This window comes from Empidonax traillii, unplaced genomic scaffold, assembly GCF_003031625.1.
Source record: "Empidonax traillii isolate 1590-97213 ecotype Southwest subspecies unplaced genomic scaffold, ASM303162v1 scaffold491:size805508, whole genome shotgun sequence".
Classification (NCBI taxonomy): Eukaryota; Metazoa; Chordata; class Aves; order Passeriformes; family Tyrannidae; genus Empidonax; species Empidonax traillii.
In genome coordinates this window covers 154,558-175,981 of record NW_020955684.1, presented here as the reverse complement: position 1 = coordinate 175,981, position 21,424 = coordinate 154,558, and the positions used below count along the sequence as shown (strand labels likewise).

The window sequence follows — 21,424 nt, the reverse complement described above, 5'->3', positions numbered from 1 at the left end:
TGCCAGCTCTCTTTTGCCTCCCTTCTCTAGAACAGGTTGAAAAAGCTTGCTGCTGAATGTGCTATATATTTTGTGTCTGTTTTTTATGGCTACTGTGTGGAAGGCTTTAATTGCAACTCACTTCTCAGTAAGACTGTTTGGCCTTTTTTTTTTTGGAAGCATTGTTCATTATCTGTATCTCTGGAGTGGCAGACCAGAGATTTGTCACCATTAGGAGGAAAAACAAACATGTTTCAAAAGGGGTCTAGGTCAGTTTTACCAACATAGGATTTGATCAGTGATGATGATTGTGAAAAGTAGATCCCCCACCTTATTCAGTCTCAATATTGAGAAAAAAACAGATCAGCTTTCAGTGAACAGCTGATTTTCTAAGATACTGTTGTGTTGACAAATGAGCTGTTAAACCAAAACAGTGTCCCCTGGATTTAGAAGATTAACATCTAAATAATAGTTACAGCATCGGTATAAACATTGTCTAGCCTTATCAGTCTTTGTTTTTTAACTCATTGTATTTTCCTGCATCACTTATAATACTTTGCCAGGTGAATGGTGGGGCTTAAAATATTTGTATTTCAAAGGTAGTGAAATACATGCTTTGTCTTTTATTAACTGAATGTAAGTATATATTTACTTGATGATTCTACAGTGAAACGGTTGCTCTTGTATAATATAATAACTAAGGCTAAAATATATGTAATATGCATGAAAAATAATGTGTTTGGCTAAACGGAGGTTTGTACAGATTTGTATGTTTTCCTGTGTGCATGCAGTGTACAAATGAACTCTGCCCATCGGATGAATACAATATTTAATCTGAAGTGAAATGCGTAACACTCTTAGCAACAGTTCAAAGATGAGGACAGCTTTATTACTGTTCTAGAGTCATGCTTTCTTAAACTCGAATTCTTGTCTTACTGTGGATAATTAAAGTTTTGTTGTTGATTTTCCAATTAGAAAATTAGCAATTAGAATTTGCTCCCTTATATGTCAGCTACAGTGTTTTAAGTGATTTGTGCATACATCAAAAATGGGGGGTGGAGGAAAAAGAAGTGTTAATAAAGTTCCTTAACAAAGACTTGCATGACTGATACAAAAGAGAGGAGTATATAAACCTTCTTTTCCCACTTAAAGAAAATTAGAAATACCTCCACCTACATAGACTGGAGAGCATTTTGGGAAATACCTATGTGTTTCTGAAATCATGTGCACTAATCAAACGAGACAGTTTATAATTTCTTATAAATATTTACTCTGCTGCCCCAGTGAGGCTTTTGGCAGTGTGGGCTTGTCCTTGGGAGGTTCCCTTTTTTCTCTCTGTGTAGGAACTGAGCAGCTGTTTTGAAGATAATACTGATAAAAGAAGCTTTCTCATTGCTTGCTCTCTCTTCGCCTTTCAAACCTTTCGCTCTTCAGTAAAGGCAGAAGTTCTTCACCTGCTCTCTTTTGGCATTCCCTCTACTTGCCCTGCTGATCATGTTCCATTTCACTGTTTTTTCACCTTTTCTGTTGGCATCCACCCTCACCATTGTTCCTCTGGTTTTTCTTACAACATAAGCTCATTTGAACCTTTTCTAGCTCATATAAAGGTCCAGGCCATCACCAGTTACATTTACACTTCTAGATACCTTCTGCAATTCTCTTCTTCCCCTCATTGCTCAACATACGGTCAGTAGTTGTTGGTGGAGTGTGACTGTCTAATGCACCAGTGCCTTTTCCAGCCCAGCTTTGCACATTTCATTCTGGGCAGTGTCTTTACTGACCTCTTCCTCATGAAAGGTTACAACGTGTACTGCCTCCTCAGCCTCTCATCACCTGTCATCTGTCTGCAGTCCCCAGTGTTGTTCTTGAAATCCTGCCCATGCTTCTGTTCTCTGATCATGTCCTCTTCACCAGTTTGCCTGGAGGATCTTCCCCCGACCATCTTTCTGGTAATTGTTCTCTGAGGTTGTGCCCTTGGTAATTCATCTTTGTTTTCTGTGCCTTCTGGATGAGACTATCTTGAGATAAATACCACCTCAACTCCTGTGTCTGTGCTGAAGATTTTGGTGCTGTGCACCTGGTATCTCTATGGACCAGAAGTCTCTTTCTGCCATGGAAATGTTAGATTACATTTTTTTATCCCATAACCTCCAATTTTTTTTCTCAGTTACATATTTTTGATCATTTGGACAACACCATCATCTTTCTTGCCACTCAGGTTTCTCTTAAAAAGCTCTTTAAATCATAGAATCATAGAATTATAGAACAGTTTGGTTGGAAGGGACCTTAAAGATCATGCAGCCCAACCCCTCTCACATGGCTTCGAACACTTCCAGGGATGGGGCATCCGCAGCTTCTCTGGGCAACATGTTCCAGTGCCTCACCACCCTCATAATAAGAATTTCTTCCTAATATCTAATCTAAACCTGCCCTCTTTCAGTTTGAAGCCATTTTCCCTTGTCCTATCACTACATGGCCTTGTAGAAAGGCCCTCTCCAGCCTTCTTGTAGGCCTCCTCTAGGTACTGAAAGGGTATTCAGGGTTCCCCTAGGTGATTGTGGCTACACTGTACTTAAAACTTGTCAAATTCTTCTGCATTCGTCTCTTTTGTGTACTTCTGTACTGTTCAAAATGTGTCCAGAATTTATGTCTTGTAATTTCTGCATCTGTAAATGAAGCATGCTTTGGTGATGTTGGTAACGTGAGAGTTTTTCCCTAGTGCTGCTGCTCTGGGGAAGCCTGTGGTGATTTTTCATCTTCTGCTCGCTGTTAAGATGTTGACTGCATCCCTTGCTGATTGTTGCCTTCAGTTCCCTCCTTGGCCTGTTTCAAAACAAACACCTGTGCCCAGGGAGAATGACCTGAAAACGTTCATGGTGCTGACTGGGAAGCCTCACTCAGCACCTCCCTCTTGCTTTACTGTGATGCTTGCAAAAAACCCAATAGGCAACCAAGAGGCTGGTAGCATTCCTGAGCGCTTAAACTGTTCACAGCTTTGCTGCTGGATCCCTCCTACATTGTCTGCCAGTCTATCCAGTTGCTGCCTCCTGATTTTCTCCCAAGTATGGGATAGGGATCTATTTCACCTTTCAGACCCTTTTATCCAAGTTTCAGATTATGAATAACCTTTAGCAAATAATGTGTAAATTAGCAGCATGTTCTGCAAATTTCATACATTGTAGTCTGCATTCTAGGTATTATTTTTTTCCAGATAAACTGTTTGTGTAGAGGTAGAGTTATGTCTGTTACTATACAGTTTTCAAAGAATATAGATAAGAGATAAGGCACCCAAGTGAAATCCCACTAGCTGTGTTGCTACTGAACCTGGTGAGGTGAACAACTAATCAAAATTATCTTGAGTTAGGCTTAATCAGGTTTACAGCACTTACATTTTTGGTTTGCTTGTGGGTTTTGTGTGTGTGTGTGGTTTTTTGTTGTTGTTGTTTTGTTGCCTTTTTTTAAAAAAAAAAAAAACCACCTTCTATTTATCCCATTCCTATGTGCAATTGTAACAGCACATAATCTGTGGAACTTCTACGACCTCTGAGACGTTTTGGGAACCTGTTTTCAGAAGAGACAGTTTATTCCTAAATAGAAGTAGTGTATAGGTTCATCCAAGCTTTAAGAAGGGATTAGATGAGCTCTGAAGTTCTCTTTTCAGTTTCTGTTTCTGTGGTTCTAACTTTAGGCTATGGCTTTTTGCACATCCTCTTTAACATGGATATTAATAGTCTGCTTGTAATTTAGATACAGTTTATTTATTTGGGTTTTATATTTCAGTAGTTATTTCCAATTAAAATGAAACAGGTGTATTTGAAAGACAATGAGATTGTCAGCAAAACAGTACCAAAAGGTCAGTTCACAGACATAACTAGTATTTAGTTATCCAGTGCCTTCATGTATTATCAGGTGGTTTTTTGTACATAAACACATCTGCTGATCTGAATGCATTAGGAAAAAGGATAGGAAAAGCAGCTAAATTATGTGGAGATTTTAATTAGTAAGAAAGAGGGATGGTAAGGTCGTCCAACAGCATTTTCTAATTGAAGTCACTGAACTGGCATTTCAGCAATCATTTCTACCTCAGAGATCAAGAGAGATTATTTATCCCTTGCAGTTTTCAGCTCTCAAAAGTTCATGCAGGCCAAGTGACTTCCATCAATTGTGAACGCTGTTGTGAACTTGTCCTTTTCCTGATTTTATGGATTAGTCACGTGATTTATGGGAAGATACGAAGGTCTCTGTCACATTTTTCTTGTTCTTACAAAGCAGTGGGAAGTGCACAATTTTATTTTCAGAGATCAGTTAGTGGGAATCAAACTGGAGAGCCATGGTTGGAACTTGTTTTGTTTGTAGTGGGAAGTGGGTGTGTAAACCTCAGGAGGAAATGTCTGGGTTTGCCCAGGTGTTTGCAGACAGCTGAATGCTGCAGAAAGCACTGGTATTAAATTTCTGTATTTCTGCTTTGATGCCCTATTTATGATTTGTTTCTCCTCACCCAGGAGCAGTGTACCATACCGTGGTACAGAGACTCACCGTTGCTGTCAGCACTGGAAAAGACTGAAGCTGGAATCCCTGTTGTCCTTCACCAGAGGTTGCCTTGCAAGACACAGCTGTAAAATGTTCATCAGAAAAAACTGAATGGTAGATCCTTAAGAGTGAGTAAAAAACAAATGACCTTTTAAAATGTTTTGTCTAAAGTGAATAAAAATATCTGCCATACAGATTTGCATGTAGAAACACATTCCAGTTCCTGGGTAACTAGGGATTGTGAGGAGCTTGAAGTTTCACCTGTGGCACTGGGTTATGGTCACACTGCTCTGTCCTTTGTTGTACATAGTTCCTTGCCTCCTCTGCTGTCTATATACATCTTCTAAGGACCACTGGCTCAAGGAGTGTCAAACAACCCACTGAAATGGGATTTTCCTAAGCAAAAGGCTGGCTTCTAAGAAGGAAGGGAAAAGATCACCAGCTCCTGTGGCTGATATGAAGGTTGCCTGGGAAAATGCCTGGGAAAATAGCTATATCAGGAAGGGAGATGTCCTGTTTTGTAAACCATGTACACCTGCTCAAACAGGGGAGCCAGGTAGGAATTAGAAGGGCAGTGCACTGAATTGCCTTCTTCAGGAAACAGGTGGACAACACTAGTTTCTAATAGCGGCGGGAGACCGAGAACATCTTCAGGATGCTTGCTGTTTTCTCAGTTATTTTCAGTTGTCTTTTACTTTTGAATAGTGAATGTCTGTGTTCAGAAATCCACTACAAAGCACAATCTTAGTGCATTATTTGAATAAGTTATGTATTTGATGTCATATAAAGTATTCCTGCCCTGGTTGTGTAAGCATGTTGCAGTACTGCACTGTGCACCTGCTGGAATAAGGTTTGTGATGATGTTTTCAAGACAAAATCAGAGACTGTCCCCTTAGGAAATCCCTTCCTCTGCACAAGGAGGGGCTTTCCATGCACTGAAGTGTTTCATTGTTTCTGGGAAATAAATTCTTAATGCTAGAGGATGAGCCAGTCTTTTGGAATCATCACCAGAAGCAGCTTAGGGCTTAGAAAATTAAACCTGAGAGTGTGGTGCGATTTCTGAAGTCCATGCAGAAGGCAAGTCATTACTGATATATGCTGATACTTTCCATATCAGTTGATTTTTGCATTTGTTTTCCAGTCAGTGTGGTTTAATTCTGAATAAATCAAAGTGATCTACATTGACAAGAAATGTCATGGTGAAGTCAGGCAGATAAAAGTCCTCAGGCAAATTGCAGAAAGTGGAGTGTTTCTCATGGATACCTTGGATAAGATTTATTTAATCTAACTTTGGACGTTTATAGTGCATGTCCGAGATGATGATTAATAAGGTAAGTAATTTTAGTGTTGTTTATCTGACAGTTGAAATGTACTTTAGGATGGCATAAACTAGGAGATTTAGAGAGTCCTGAAGATTTGCATTCAGTTGTAAGTGGTCGGACCAGACAGAGCAGACGCGATTGCTTCTTGCAGTCAGTTTGGTTTTTAGTTTTGCTCTCATGAACCTGAGATTTGTGTTCAGAGACTGTCTTGGGTGGAAAAACATGTAATAGAATGGAAGTGATGATTTTTGAACTGTTACCATGAATGGTAGCTCTATGGTAAAACTTGCATATGAACTTGTGGCTTAAATGTGTAGACTGTACCATACAAGATCTAAAATAAGAATTTATGAAAATACAACTGTGATTGACAGAGGAATCCCTGTTTTGGCTTTTGATCCTTTTGTGAAGTTGTTTAAAATTTCACTGAAGCTGGAATGAAGCTGGAATCAACCTCATTGTTCCTTACATTTATCTGGAAAATCTTCATGCGTAGAAGAGATGCAGGGTGGAAGATATGAGAGTGATCCAAACATGCAGCACACAGGGCTAAGCATGGACTGGCCGTGTGGGCGGTGGACATGGTCTGAATATTGAGTTTGGAGCTCTCTGCACGTGAAAAGAAGGAAATGACACCAAAGAAGCTAACGAGGAGAGAGCAGACAAGAATGTCAGTAGTGCTGAGGAAAAAGCATGAGCATTCTCCAGGTTGGTGCTGTACTGCAGGAGCGTGTTTGCACCAGGGATGCTCTCCTGCTGTTGGAGTCCCACTGATGAAAATCTCTAGGTTTCCTAATCTCATTCCAAGAATAACCACTTAGATCGCAAGTGTAATGAAGTAGTTTGTTTGCTGTGCAAACTGTTCTGTGAGTATAACGTACTCTGGTGTTTTACAGACTTTCCTGTTCTCTGAATGAAGAAGTAATTTCTTCTTGTTGTGTAAACCTTCACCCAATGAGCATGTGTGCAGTTTTAAACATGTGGTTTATTTCAGTGGCTTCGGGTGACTATAGCTTAATAAATTTTCCAGTGAAGGGCCATGAAGGGATGGGAGTCAGGGCATCGGATTCATAGATTTGTAATGGCCCTAGTTACACTGATTATCAGTGAAGCAGAGCAAATATGTTAGATCTGTTCGTAGATACACAGAATGGCTTGGGTTGGAAAGGACCTTAAAGATCATCTAGTTTCAACCCCCCCATCATGTGCAGGGATGTCACCCACTAGACCAGGTTGCTCAAAGCCCTATCCAACCTTGCCTTGAATCAGGGATGGGGAATCCACAACTTCTCTGGGCAACCTGTTCCAGTGCCTCACCCCCCTCTCAGTAAAGAATTTCTTCCTAACGTCTAATCTAAGTCTTCCCCCTTTTAATTAAAACTGTTCCCCCTTGTGCTGTCACTTATCTGCCCATGCAAAAAGTCATTCTCCCTCTTTTATTATTAGGCGGACCTAGAGATTCAGGAGGAGGTAGTCATGGTATTTTTAAAACATACTAAGAATTATCAACCTGTTCAAGCTAGCGGCCAACAATTTGACACAGTAAACTCAGGTGTAGCAACTGGATGAGAAATCTAGATGTCTGCAGAAAGTTTTTGAATTGATTTATGATCCTCTCTAAAGAAAATATATTTATCCCATAGTGATTGATTTTTTGCAACTTGCAAATAAATTTATCAAGCAGTCTTTTCTATCTTTGACCTAAACCCATGGATAGGATAGTATAACCCACACTTTTTCAGCAGACTTTGTAGTCACTAAGGCTAGGCTCTCTCCTTACTAAGATCTCCTGAGAGATGCTTTGAAGTTGTTTCCCAGTATTTGGAGACGATTTTCAGGGCTCTTCCAAAGTCTGCTGAGGTCAGAGAGAGCCCTCTGGCAGATTCAGCAGGTTTGGGACCTTTCCTAAAGTGGTTCCCTGTGTGAATCAGGTGCAGCTAGTTTTAGTCCATCAATAATATTTTTGTCTTGAGAGTTACAGCCAGCTTCTCAACAGTGGTTCTGGGGGATCAGCATGTGAGATTAGGAAATGGGAATTACTGTCCCAGCTGTGCTGACTAGTGGGGACATAACTGTGCATCAGAATGTGACCACCATGTTTGCTTCCCTGCTGCGTGCAGTTTCTCTCACTTGCCCATTTTCCAGGGTGTGCCAGATCCCTGGGTATTTGTGCTTCCTCTTGCAGTTGCAGTACCCTGTGATGGGATGTAACTGGAAAAATCATGTTCTTTTGATGGTAACAGTATGTACCATGACAGAGGCACATACCTTTCCATGGATTAGAGTGGACATACTCAGCATTTCCACCCATGCTGCTCTGAATACATCTCTCTCCCACCCTGGCAACTCCATCCCTAGGATTTCATCCACTGACTTTCAGCCTGAGCCTCTTTAAGCTTTTAATTGACACTCCACCTGCCAGACTCTGCTGTCAGGCCAGATGCCTGGCAGTATTGAGGAATATTGTGCTAATACCATAACATCTCGGGTACTTGTGTCATGTCTGTGATTCGGTGCTGCACTGGCTGGCACTGATCCAGCTACCTCACTGCATCTCCAAGTGCTCTCCCAAGACATCAGATGTGATGGGACAGGAGGGACTGTGTCATCGCTGCTGGCAGCTCCTAAGTCGTGTTTTTCTTGAAGAGGAAGAAGATCTCCAATGCTCTTTTGCCAGCTGGAAAACATTTCAAAAGCTGGTAAATGTGTTTTCTTCCCTGCTTTGTCAGCCAGAGCATTTCCAGATAACTGCCTGGTTGCACATCTTTAATAAAGTATATAAAATGTAGAATCTAGCTCAAATAGACATTTTTGCCTTGGTGCTGGTTGGCATTAGATTATCATAGTGGTGTTTTTTGGCCTTGGGAAAAAAATCTATAAATGTAGGAATTAATTTTTTTAATTAAATTTAATATTATGGCTTTTGCACTGTTAACCTGAATTACTATTATATGCTGACTGGGAAATTGTGGAGTTGCTTGTGCTAGCAGGGAAGAGGGTTCAGCTCATACATGAGGAGGAGGAGACCTCTGCACCATCACTCTGATGTCGGACCGGTGGGGTCCCCAAACTGAATGACAGATTCTGTCTGTGCTCTAGGTAATTTGAACCCTGAAAGTGAAGGACATACCTTGGGAAAGGAGGGAAGAGCAGTGGAGAAGCAAAGGGAGTTGGCTGTGGGAAGGATTATGGCACTTCCTGCTCCCAGTGAGGTGCTGCAGTCAGCTTGGCATTTTAATGGATTGGCAGGTGGCTCCTGCACAGAAGATGGTGAGGAACGGTTCTCCCATCCGGAAGCCCCACTGTGTGCGAGCATAACATAAACCCCTACTCTCCCATGAGCACAGCCGTGCGTCTGCTTCGTTCCCAAGGTTGGGCTCCAGCACTTCTGTTTAACAGCAGTCAGCTGGAAAGATCTCCTAACTGGTTTTATGCAAATGGCAGTGGGATGTCTGATGCATGTGCCTGTTTGCACACAGGCACTGTCCCCTGTCAGACAATAGACATTGCTTTGTCATGTAAATAGCGCTCAACTAACAGGGTTTACTGAGAGTTGAGCTCACTTATAGTGAATGGTTTTGACATGTGTGTGTATGCAGGTGTTGAAAGAGAGGGCAGGGAGAGTAATAAAGCTGTGAAACTTCAACAAGATAAACCAAATAACCTCCCCCAATTCATGTTATATAGAAAGTGGTAAGTATTTAACCTGTGTGTTGGATAAAGGTGGTCAGGGCTACATGGCAAAGAGATAAATATGAGGGGAAGTAAAACAATTTTCTTTGTTCAAGATTAGTGATGTCTAACCAATGACTTGAAACTGCCTCTGATTGTCATTGTTGGTCTCCACGTGTTTGTGCCTCTTTCCAGGAGTGTTCTCCTTGGCAGGTGCAACTCTGGAGGTTGGTTTAGGTGATAACAAGGCATCTCCCGAGAGCTGCCAGGCAACTGAGGATTTACATTCAGTGGAGCCGACAGTGGAGGTCAGGGGACAGAGATGCAGTTGACAGAGCAGTTGGGGAAGCTGCGGTCGCTGTCTCCCCATGTTCGTCGCCAAGTGGGGTTGGCTGTTGGTCCGTCTGCAGGCGGCCGCCTGCAGTGGAGCAGTGACATCAATCAGTCTGGTCTGGTTGTGGGGGGAAGCGTGATGAGCAACTGTTATGCAGATGCTCCCTGGGAGGCTACTAAATAGTCATTGTTGAAGTAATTAATAGCAACAAGTGAAGAAAAAAAAAAAAAGCCCAGAAAATATTTTCAGATGTCCCAGACAGTGGTGATACTTAGGGTGATGAATCATGCAACTGTCCATATGAAAACTGAATAATTTTACTTGCCACAATAAAATATATCATGAAAACAATAAAAAAAAAAAAAACCAAACCAGAGACCAACATATAATCTACCAAATGTCTATGGTGTCAAGATCAAAATGTTGATTGGTATAAAACCTAACTCCAAAAATAGTATTGATGATGTTGTAAAGAAAAGTATAATCAAAAGCATATTGTTCTTGACCTGATGGGGGGCTTTGCTGTTTTCCAGATATAGCTGCTGTTGATGTGGTTCTCACAATGACACCTTTGACTGGTTTTTAAATGTTTTTTGGAGCAGGAAGGGGTGAGAGGCAGTGTCCTCTCTTAAACAAAATCCATAGATCTTTTTCCTTAGTAATTTATACTGGATCCATGTTGGAACTAGGGAAAACATCACTGAAAGGGAAGTGATGCTGCAAGTCTTGGACAAACTCTCTTAAAATCAGTTCAGAGAAATGGCAGATATATCCTGCAGTAAATGATAAATGAGTTCCAGGAAACTCACTCTTTCTAATGCAATAATCCACTCTGCTGAAAAATGCTGCTATTCTAAAGTGAACACAATCTTTGTGTTTACGTCATATTTATATGTGATAAACTGCTTTGCCAAGAGGAAGAAAAGGAGCATTTCGTAGATTTTATTATCCTGTTATGCACTAATAAAAAAAGAAACCCGTTTTTCTCTGAGAACTGAGCAAAGAACAGAGGGGCAGTATTTAGACATAGGAAGTTTTCTTAGAAAGACTATTTTATTATTATAAGGTAGTAGCTATTATGTTCCCTCACATAACAAAATGGTCTGTCTCCACATCTTAATACTGGGGTATTCTAAAATAATTTGTTTTATTCTATTGTTTATGTTGCATAAAATGAAGCTACCAGGTGCTGAGAGTTTTTCTTGGACTACATGCTCCCAAGGGAAGTGGTCACAGCACCAAGCCTGCCAGAATTGAAGCAGCATTTGGATAATATTCTGAGATACATTGTGTGATTTTAGCGACTGTCCTTTGAAGGGCCAGGAGTTGTATTCAATGATCCTTGTGGATCCCTTCCAACTCAGGATATTCTATTATTTTACGATTCTATGAATCTATTCTGTGCAATTTCTGGTGATAAACTAGAAAAGAGAATTTGGGGTCCCTTGTGGAAAACTGCAGTCTCTTTTTCTTTTTTTTTCCCTTTCAGCCTGTAGGTGCACACAGAAACTTTTTGTTAGCTATGTAAGCATTCTTTCTTTCAAATACTAATTTAACTTGGTGACTGTACTGAGAGTGACCTGTGCTCTGGCATTGCATCTTTTCCATTTAGCGCAGGGGACTTCATAAAATTGATTAGCTCATAGCTCTTAAATCTTTCATAATTTTGGCTTTTTTTCTCTTCCCTCAGAGAGGAAGCTGGTGTTTTTAACCGTTTCCATGAATTTAGGAGAGTCTATCGCCTAGCCTTTCAGTATCTGTGATGTGTGATGTGTCCTGGACTGTCCTCTGACTTTTGAAAATCATTATTCCTGTGCTTTTTTTGTTACTGACGTGTAGGTGATACGGCCACTGAAGCAGCCTGGCAGCAGTTTGGAGGGGAGGGAGCTGGGGAGGGGGAAGGTGCGTAGAGTATTTTTTGCCCTCTCTGCCAGTTGCACGGGAGAGAGGACGGAACTGTGAGCTTTTAAGCCCTGCCACCGAGCAGCTGGCTGCCCACCCACACCGTGCTGTGCCATCCCAGACAAACATCTCCTAGAGCATCTGTAGGGCAGTGTGACTCACTGAGCCAAGGGCATAATCCGTGGGGATGCAGCTGGACCTCAGCGCCGGGGGACAGTTCCTCGCTGCTGCCGATTGGAAATACTAATCCACAGTCAACCTGTCCTTTTCCACACTCCACTGATGGGGTGAGCACATTATCCTCAGGGGTGAGCAGGTTATCCTTGGAAGGGACTGCCCTGCAGTGGAGCAACTGAACCTGTGGGCAGCACATCTGACCAGTTTCTCTGGAGAGGCTTGGGGAAGTAGGTATTGCTTTCCCAGCCTGCCCCAGGTAAGTAATTTGATCTTAAACAAAGAAGCACAGAGATGGCTGTTTCTTATTTAAAAATGCATTAAATGTTTTTAAAATAATTTTTGTTGCTGTTTTGAAGGCAGAAGGCTTGAATATTCCCATGCTTTGTGCCTTCCCTGAGCTTCTGGATCTGGGGGGTGATAATGAGGGATTTAGTTCTGGGCAGCAGGTGCTGGCAGCAGGGATGTGATGCAGTGCCTGTAATCATGTTGTCGGGTTAATTTTGCACCATCTGGGTGTGAAAGGAGCAGTCAGGCTTCTAACTGTGGTCCTTGGGCATCTGGTACCTTCTTCCTGCTGCAGATGTTGTCAAGGAAAGACACTGTGTGTCTGAGGCATGTAGAGGGTTAAAGCTGGTGCGGAGCAATGCCACTGCCAGTGTAGCCACTGTGCCAGGGAAGGGTCCCTTGGGAGAGGAATAAGAAGGTTGTTCCCACTCACCCTGGTCACCCCTCTTTTTCTACCAGCCCAGGAGAAAAGGAAAGTTGGTCTTTCAGTTGTCTGGGCTTCCTATCCCTAATCGGATGCACTTTTATGAATTGCAAATAATCCCAGCGGAGGAGATGTAAAGCAGATGTCGTGGGGAACGAGACCTGTTGTGGGAGCAGGAGGCAGGCTTGTGCAGTGACTGCCCTCTGGGAACAGGAACTGACAACTGCTGGAAACTTGGACAAAGTGGGAGATACCTGTAAAAGACTGATACCTGAATCAACACCATGCTTTGCTTTTATGTATGATGCAAGTGGTGGAGAAGGCAAGAAGATAAACTACATGGTAACAGCAAGGCTGTCACAGTCTGTCACTCCAGCATGGCAGGGCATGGCAGGCTGAGGATCATGATCTCCAGGGGGGCATGTGCTGCAGTAATCGCAAGACAGCGAGAGAAAGGGAGCACAATCAAACTAGGGAGTACAATTTCCAGCATTTACCTTGCATAGGTATGTACCTGTTATCCAGGCTTTTCCCTGGCAGCCCTAACTGTCCAGTGTTGTGTGTCAGTTCACGTGTTAGTGTGTGTTTCCAGTGGTGTGGTGAACATTCACAGTTTCTGCAGATTTGCTCAGAAATGTCCGTGTGTCAGGAAAATGTTTCCACTGAGGTTTTTGCAGTGAATATGGAAATCTCTCAGTGACAGTGATGTTACTGCTTTTTTTTTAGTATTATTATTTTTAATTTGAAGGGTAAGAAAACCAAGCAGAATCTGACCACAGATGTTTTAAGATGCACAGAGTTGTAACTGTACTGTGCGTGACCCCATCCAAAGTGTAGGCAGACAGCTTATGGGTAAGGTTGGGGACAAACAATCGATGGTACAGTTCACTTGGAAACCACCACTGCACAGGCAGAGGCTGGCACAGAAACACACCATCCCACTGCCTGAAAAACTCATGGAGAAAGATCGTTGCTGGAAGGCGTGCCCTGCACTGTGTGCCAGTCGTGGAGAGGAGGAGTGGGGTGTGCTCCTGGGTTATGGAGGTGCAACTTTGGATGTGATGGGAGGGTCAGGGACGTGTTGGGAGCAGGGGGGCCGGGATCACGTGGTGAGGGACATGGAGGAAGGGGGGAGTGTTCATCTTGCTTCAGGAGCATAAGTCACTGGAAATTAAATACTTAAGGAGGTGAGATTGAAACTTGTGTTGTTTTTCACAGATCAAATCACTAAGTGTAGGCCATCTGTATTTCTTGGCTTTTTTTATGTGATTTGTGCTAAACAGTGCACAGCACTGTGCCAGAGGAGCAGAGTATGATGTCTACAGTCCTAGTAAAGCACACAGGGGGTTTTTCTTCTGTCTTCCATATTTTCCATGTTACCAGGGTGTTCAAACTGTGTCCGTCACATTGAGAGTGTGGGTAAGACCAGTCCAGTGACACGGCACAGCACCATTCCTATGTTGTCCCATGTTAAACTGCCTTTGAGGCCCAGAAAGTTTTTGTCTGGTTTCTCTGAAGAAATGTGTAGCTATTTCCATGTTGCTCCAAACACATTTGCACTTAGAAAGCAAAAGAAAGGTGAGGAAAAACTAACTCACTGCTTCTACCTGGAAATAGTATTTCCCAATACTTATTCTTAGAAATCGAGAGTCATTTATCTGGAGTTATTTCCTGACTTTTACATAACTTACTGTTAACCTCAGAGAAACCAGTAGCTTTCCTGCACTTTCAAGGGCCTTTTTCTTACATGCATGTAATATTCTTCAGCATATTATTCACTTCAAAGAGTGTTACAAGAATTAAAACTCATAAAGCATTTTAAAATTTTTTAATATAAATTACCATAGGACTGCAAATTAAATTCTGCTAGTATCATCCACTACTACAAATTAACCAATATGGTTTTAATTTCTGTGATCACAAGTTTTTAGTGTAGATCACTGATCCGTCACGTTCCAGGGACTTTGGATACCATTTTGGTGACACAGAGTTTCACAATATGCTATTAAGCAATCAGTTAAACAGGACTACAGCATCTTCTTGTTGCAGAGGTGTACTGGTGAATACAAGCTTGTAACGTTGGAACGATGTTCATTGAAGGGTCTCATCCCCAGTATTCAGGAGACAGGGAGTTCATGTGCCACAACCACCCATGCATTTTCCCCTTATTGCTGGGAGTGTCTTCCTGGTGTGAGGGTGGAAATAAAATCTTTCTGCTGTTCTGGTGAGGATCTCCCTACTGAAGCTGTTAGCAAAAATGTCAGTACTCCAGTGGGTGGGATTATGATGGGAAAGGCTTTGTACTGTCAGCTAAACTGAGAAAAACAAATCAGTTAAGGGGGGAGCAAAAGCATTAAGCAGTAATAGCTTTTAGTTATTGCTGTTTTGGGATGGATTCAAAGGGGTAGCATAAGGGTGAAAGACATTGTATTCCACTATCAATCTCTAAGATCATCTAGTCCTGTACCTATTACTCTTAGACTATGCGGAGTGTATCGCAATAGTAGCTGTTAAGGAGCAGTACAGTGATATTTCAAGAGAGAGAGAAAGACAAATCATCTGTATGCACACTGGATAGTGTGTGTTTTCCCTGTACTGAAACAATTAAATACCAAAGTGGGAAAAGCACAGATAAAGCTGGTATCTTCCCCAGATGGGCAGGCTCTGGATCCTATGTGTCAAAGTGATCTGTAGATACATTTTCTGAGAATTATGTCAGAAATCTCTTTTCAGCTCTGGTGGCTCATTGGACGGGTCAGTGGAGCCCAGGCAGATGAACATACTGTTTGCATGATGAGTTCTAAATCTGAATTGTTTCTGTGGTCAATGGGGCATGATGTCAGCACTGTGCGGGGAACATAGTTTCTCACTGACAGCAAAGATGACTGTTTCCCAGTTGCAGGTTGTAATCCCTCCCTGAGGTGTCCTTGGGATGGTTCAGGGGAGGCTATGAAGCATTTTATACTTGTGAGGAAACAGTCAGCTGCCTTTAATTGCTGACTGCACTCTATCCTTCCAGGGCAGAGGTTTGTATATTTATATCAGCAACCAGTATCTATAAACTATTTTGTTCCCTTGGCCAACAGTAGTTAACCCATCCTTGGCTAATTAAAGTCTGGGAAACCTTGGAGGGAAGGAGAGGATGAAAGGGGGCCACACAAATGCAGTTTAGGCCAAAAGAGAGTTAAGCTCTCCGAAAGTTTAAGAATTTCTGTCCCAACCAAGGGAAATGAGGGCACATTCAAAATGGGCTATTGTCTACACCCCTCTGCATTGTAACAGAAGTGCAATGTCTTCATGAGGTTCCAAGGCGTTTTTATGACCCCCTCCCAAACCAGTGCAAAGACAAACACTCAGGGAGGAGTTGCTGCAGCACTTCTGTTTCTGAAAGCTTGCTGACAGCAGTGTTGTTTTCTGATCCGTAGGTCCAGAGGATGGCATAGCAATAACGTCACTGCCCAGGGAGCTGGAGTCCTTCCTCGCCTGTTTGCCTGCTGCTTGAACTGATCCCAAGCCTTTGTTTTTGGACTGAAGAAACCTGAAAACCTTTCTCTCCTAATTCATGAGCCAGCAGGATGTGGTCGCCGTGCTTTCAGAACGCCTGCTTGTAGCCGCCTACAAAGGCCAAGTGGAGAATGTGGTGCAGCTTATCAACAGGGGTGCCAAGGTAGCGGTTACCAAGGTAACGAGAGAAAAACGCTTTGCGAAAGCCCTGGGAACTAATATAACTCCTAGACCATTGTCTGTGAAAATGCCTTCGTAGCTTTAACAATCTGAATGTGACTGAGGTTAGTGTTCAGATTTCCTTAAAGTTTATACTTCATAGCTCACGTAAATTTGCAATATAGTGCATGTCTTTATACACTTCCCAGCGGACGCAGCTGTGATGAACGCTGAGTCCCCAGAAACACGGTGTGTCGATGGACGGAGAGCGACATTTTTCAAAGCCTGCATTGACTTTTGAACACTGTGTGACCTGATGAATGGAGCGATTCATCACTGTCAAGGGGAGGCGATTCAGAGCACCCAGCTCTCTGGGTGAGGGGATGGGGAAAAGCCACCTCTGTGGTAGGGTAAAGGTACACAGAAAGCGCTTCTTGTCGCTGAAGTCTCTTGGTACAGCAGCCTCACTTATACCCAACATCCTCATTGATTCGTTTTGTGTTAGAACCCCCTTAGTTCCAAACTTGGGGGTTGCAAAGTGTGTTCCCCATACCTTCGAGGAAAGGCCAGCATCAAAGGATTTCTGCATAGGTATTAAGAGAACTCAAAATAATATTCACCTATTCCTAACTCTAAACATGTTGTAAATAATACTAGCATATAAAGAATGAAGTAGATCTGGCTGTTGCAGAGAAGGTTTGATCAGCAAAAGTCCTTAGAATTAGGTAAGTTAAATCTTTAGAGCTGTAATATAGGATTTGGGGTGTGCTGTTTTGATGAGATGTTGTTCTCCATTGTGTCTATTTTTATTTGCCTTTCCATATTGGTTTTGAACATTATATATGTATGGGAGCTAATATTTACAGATAGAAAGCAAATGTGAGTACACTTGATAAAAAGAGGAAAAGACAGATTACTTATCTGTCAGTGACAGTTGTTTTCAGTCCCTTTGCAGTGTTTGAATTATAGATAATATTTATTTTGAAAGCTGGAGTGATCCAAGGGCAACCTGTGTTTGTGAGTTTTGTTTGCCAGAATAAGTGGCAAAGATACAAAGCTAGATACAAAGCACAGATTAATAAATATGAATAGTCCCATAAAGATGCCTGTTTGGCTCTGTAGTCCAAGCAGCTCTGTAGCTGATATACAGCTATTAAAGGTAGTCAGTAATAGACCAGGAAATACTGACTTAGAGATGCCTGACTTGTAGGTCAGAGTTTTGTGGTTGCGTATTTTTTTTGTTTGACTTTTTTAAGATCATGAGCTTTGAAGACTACTGAGGGACCTACCTGAAAATACACAAATGTTAGAAAGGATGCTATATTTCGTATAAATTTGTGCATGAATGTAATTTCAAATTTAGCTTCCACACTGGTTGAACATAAAATGTGATATCCCTTGGTTTCCAGAATAATTATGCCACTGATTTAAGTGCTTTATGGAACTAGTTGCCTTAATCCACAATTCAAATGCAAAATTGAAAAATTGACGCTTTCTCATTTTTAAGGTTGATGCACCACTGTCAATGCCTTCTGTTAATTATAGTAATAAACAAGGTATGTAGATCTGACTTTGAAACACGAAATCAGCTTAATTTGATATAGTGCAGATTTGCTAAAGTTGACAAGTGTTTCTTTCCTATATGACATAGAGTGGCTTGCTTGCTTTGTTGTTCAACCCTTGTATGGAAAATCAAAGCAAAGCTTATTTGGCAGCAGAACTGCACCCAGGTGCAAAGAGTTCGTGTTTCTTTTGGACAGCTGTGAACTCTGAGGCCATTCCTGTAGCTGACCTGGTACTACAGGATTGTAGCTATTCTTTCCTAAAAGTTGTGGGTTATCCCCATGGAGTACAGGGAGAAAAGAATGGAGGAGTGTCAGAGGAGTGGAAATGCTCTCAGAGGAGCAGCCCAGGCTACGTGCAGGGGTATTCTGGAGGTACACACACACTCATTCCTCCCATGCTGTGAGCCAGGTAGAGGTGAGTGCAATGTGACCCAAGAGGCGTGAGACCAAGCTGCTGCCCCCATCAAAGCCCATAAGTTCAGGCTCTATAGTGTCCTATCCAGGTCTACACAGTGTCCAGTTTGCATCTGGCTCTCATCCAGCCAGCTAGCTGTATAGAGAGAGCGTGTGCGTATTTGCTTATGAAAGGCTGTATAAACATACCTTGGGAAGAGCTTGGCTTGCTAATCTGATGGCACACGAAGACTGGAAGGAGAAAAAGATGTACAAAGTTAGGGACAAGGTTGTTGCAAGAGCAAGGATGTATAAATTAGCCTCAAGTTTATTTAAACTAGAAATTTAAAGGGTTTTTTTAGCCATCACAGCAACAGGTTCTTGTGCAGTCTTTCAATAAGCAGAACAAGTGCAAAAAAAGAACTACTTTCAGGATAGGGTTGTTAATTTTAGAATGGAACTTAAATGGCAGGCTTGTTGTAGCACACTAATGTAGACCAAGCTTTCAGATGAACTGAAATCTAGAGCTGTCTCCTCCCCCAAGATAAAACTCATTGCACAATGGAGCATAGAAATAAATCTATTCATGTGCATGCCTTAGTTCTCTTTTACCTGTATGTCTTGTGCTTTTATTCATTTTTCAGTTTGTTCTGTCAAATTAATTTTAAATTATAGAGATTTGCATTAAAAAAGACCCCTGGATCTGGTACTTGTCAACTAAAATTCCTGCTGGATTCTGTGAGTTTTATTGGAGGAAGACATGAGAAGACAAAGTTCTTTGGAGGGAGAGAAAAAGTTCCCATATCACTGTAGGCTTTAAATGTATTTTTGATATGCATCTATAAGCACAGACCAGTTCTTGTGAATAACACTGTAGAGAGCCACAGCTTGAAGTGACTAAGATCTCGAGCTAAATGCTAGAGAGTTCTTTGGATTAATTGAGCATAGCTTAAGGAAAATGAAGGGCATTTTCTGTAACAAATCAAGTACTAGTGAATGCCAGATAGCTGGCTTGTCCAGTTCTGTTTTTGTTGTATATGGAAGGTCATATGATATCGTTAATTGTTGCTTCAGTAAACAACAATTCAGCTGTAAAATAGTATTTCATTTTTGTCACCTCCAAGTAGATGATTTCAGACAAGAAGAATATGAAAGAAACAACTGGAGAATCTGTGCGTTCAGGTGCTCACTTTAGTGTTTCTTTGGGGATGCACTTGTTTCTTTTTGCCAGCATTACTAGCAAGGCATCTGTTCAGGTGAAGTTCAGTATGGAAATGTGCACCTCCTGTGACTCCAGCAAGGGACACTTGGGTTTGTTCCAGATCTGGGGCCTTTTAGAATATATAAAGAGCTGATGGCCACTAAGTCACCCTGCTGCTGCTGACCCTCACCACAGCGGATGGCACTGCAATGCACATGCATTGAGTGCTTGTCCTGGTGCTGGGACCTCTGCCACTGGCCACGTGGGGCTGTGGTCAAGAGAAGGTGTGTGGTGCTCAGCAGAGGCTTCTTCGTGGCTCTGCTCTTCTCAAAGGGCACCTGCTCAGTCAGGGTGCTCTGTTGCCGCCCTGCCCAATATGACAAAGAGATAATTTCCATTTTTATGCCTTTCCATCTGAAAAGGCGTTCAAATGTATAGCTGTTTTCTTTATGAAAAGGGCAAAAAAAAAAAAAAAAATCCCCTGAACAACCAATCACACATATTGGACTAATCCAACAAGCAGGTTCCATTAGCAAGTACTTTGGTGAATAAGCTGCAAAAACTGGAAACGTAGGAACTGCACCTGCTGTAATTAAGTCTTTTCTTCCAAGCAAGAAAGCTGGTCCCTTCTTTCAGTCTTTTTGCAGTAGAGCCCTCTTTCAGCGACATTATTGACAGCTGCATCTTTGACACAAAAGCGCTGGGACTTCTGCTGAGCTGATCTGTCTTGCTGTCCTCCCAGGATGTTGCTGTCCTTTTACTGGGTTATTTTGCTTTTCATTTTGTGAGCTGAGGTAGATTTGGATCTGTGCTGCTAGAAATGGCACAGGAGGAGCCGTGGTAGTGACATCTCAAATCAGGTCAGGTTTTCTCTCAAGCTTGTTTCCAGAATGCTGCCTGGAGGATGGAAAGCAGTGGCATCAGTCACGTCAGGCATCTGCTTCTGGTGCATCCCAAGGATGCCTGGCTGAAATAAGGCACTTCTGGAGCTGAAATTTCCAGGTATGAACCTCTGTGCTCCAGCTCACCAAAACAAAGTGTCACTGGGTGTTGGGTTTCACTGTTGTGTTGCTGCACAGGGTGTAGCATTCAATAGCAAGGGTTAATAGGGCCTGAAAAAGATGTGTGTTAGCAAGCACACCCAGAGGAGTGCACTGTTTCTCTGGTAAACACAGAAAAGATTGACAGAAGAAATCATAAAGGTAGCACAGGCACTTTCAGTGTAATTTGTGTAGCGCCATGGGTTTTATGAGTATTTTTAAAGAGAAGCAGAATATAGCTTATCTGCAGAATACAGCATTAAGATTATAGGTATAAAATTGAATTCTGCAGAGAAGGGATGATAACTCAGAAAAAAAAGGCCCAAGGAAATACAAGAAGTAGTGCTTCTGTTTTGATTCAGTGATTCTGTGTGTTTGATTGAACTTTTGAATTAGTCATGTTACGAACATGCCGTATGGCATGTCTCAACTTCAGAGCATGTCGAGTTCTTTTAAGCAATCTCTTTTTTTTTCTTCTGTTTTAAGTTAAACAAAAAAAAGAAATGTATTTTGGTGCTTTCACATTTTTGCACTCCTTCAGTTTGAAGAGCTATTTGTGTCTGTTTTAAACAATAAATAAAGATAAATGAAAAGGGACTAGCAAACATTTAGGGACTTGCTGAATGCCTGTTGAGGTAAATGGGAAACTTTCTGCTGACTTGAGCAAGCAGGTTATTCATGGAGAACAGTCTAACAAATCATCAGTGTGAACAATGTGACAAGACTTGGATTTTGCTTTCAAGCTTTCCAGTAAAATGTGGATAGGCATTTTTTGTACGGGTGCTGAATAGATGAATAAATAACAGTCCTTGTGCATCACAAGTGCAGGGTGAAATGGAGGACTGAATGTACTTTTATAAAGTATCTAGACATACATAAACACAGGGAAAGATCACGCAGCTTGAGGTGCTAAGGCACCCCTGTATGGTTTGGTTAT

General features: G+C 41.9%; 1 protein-coding gene across 8 annotated transcripts in view; it reads left to right on the top strand.

Moving 5' to 3' along the window:
- The window catches only part of ANKRD6 (ankyrin repeat domain 6), a 92,832-nt gene that overhangs the window by 43,822 nt on the left and 27,586 nt on the right, over positions 1 to 21,424 (top strand). For 4 of the 8 annotated variants that reach the window (XM_027896272.1, XM_027896273.1, XM_027896275.1 and 1 more), the window contains 2 exons: positions 4,482 to 4,637; positions 16,051 to 16,307. In XM_027896272.1, the coding sequence (XP_027752073.1) occupies positions 16,188 to 16,307 (120 nt within the window). In that variant the 5' untranslated portion in view covers positions 4,482 to 4,637; positions 16,051 to 16,187. The other 4 variants (XM_027896277.1, XM_027896271.1, XM_027896270.1 and 1 more) reach the window with 2 other exon arrangements.